The sequence below is a fragment of the Penaeus monodon genome, chromosome 15 (genome assembly GCF_015228065.2).
Source record: "Penaeus monodon isolate SGIC_2016 chromosome 15, NSTDA_Pmon_1, whole genome shotgun sequence".
In the NCBI taxonomy this organism is placed as follows: Eukaryota; Metazoa; Arthropoda; class Malacostraca; order Decapoda; family Penaeidae; genus Penaeus; species Penaeus monodon.
The window spans coordinates 25191027-25191856 of NC_051400.1; the positions used below are offsets into that span (position 1 = coordinate 25191027).

Below are 830 nucleotides of genomic sequence, written 5' to 3' on the forward strand. Positions count from 1 at the left end.
AAAGGCCATTTGTCTCCTACCTGTCGCCTGGCGCTTGACCAGGTGCAGCGCAACCTGAGCACTATCCTCCGCCCTCGGTGACACTGCTTCAAGGGCGGGAAGGCTCGAGGACGAGGCGGGCGAGGAGCACGCCAGTACGACCAGCAAGAGGCTCAGGCGAAGCAGGAGTCCCGAGGAAGAGCGAGCGCGTCCGCCGGCCATCTCGAAGTCTGTGTGTGGAATGGCGGCTGGAAATTCCTTACGTGAATCATGACCTATTTAGCCATTCTCGTGCCAAAACTACACTCTTTTCTCGCGCTGCTTGGTCAGCTAGAAAGTTGGATCGAGCAAGCAAGAGAGGCAACGGATGGCAAGTGAAAATCGCGTCGCTCTTTGGCTTTCTCTCAAAAGGTAATCAGTGTTACCCACTCACCTTTGGGTCAAGGAAGTGGTTCTCGAGCAGCGGCTGCAGGGAGGGCGTGTGGCGTCGAAGGGCCTCACTCCCGCTTTTTATACCCCCTTGACACTCCTGCTCCTGCCAGAGGCTTGTCTCCACGGAGGATTTGCGTGAAAAAAAAAGACTTTCTAGTCGGACAAAAGGTTATCCATCCCCTTCCCCTCTCCACTCATCGCCTCTCGCTTTCCCGCCCTCCCGTAAGGCAATCAGCTGATGGCTCTTTCGAAAAATGTGAAAAGCGTCTCAGTGTCTTTCCTTTGACGCCTGAACTGCCTTGCCGAATGGACGGACAACTGCGAAGCGAAACAGAAGAAAACCGACCTAAGTATCAAAAGGAAAGAATAATGGCGTGAAAACCCTGGCACTGGAGCATTCTTAAACGTGTCTTTCGGGG

At 54.2% G+C, this 830-nt stretch overlaps 1 protein-coding gene across 1 annotated transcript in view; it reads right to left on the minus strand.

The window, feature by feature from the left end:
- The window catches only part of LOC119582138, a gene marked incomplete in the record, with an annotated part of 2432 nt that extends 1962 nt beyond the window's left edge, over positions 1–470 (minus strand). Inside the window, 2 exon segments of the mRNA XM_037930376.1 lie at positions 21–209; positions 413–470. Coding sequence (XP_037786304.1) covers positions 21–201 — 181 coding nt within the window.
- Between the last annotated feature and the right edge of the window lie 360 nt (positions 471–830).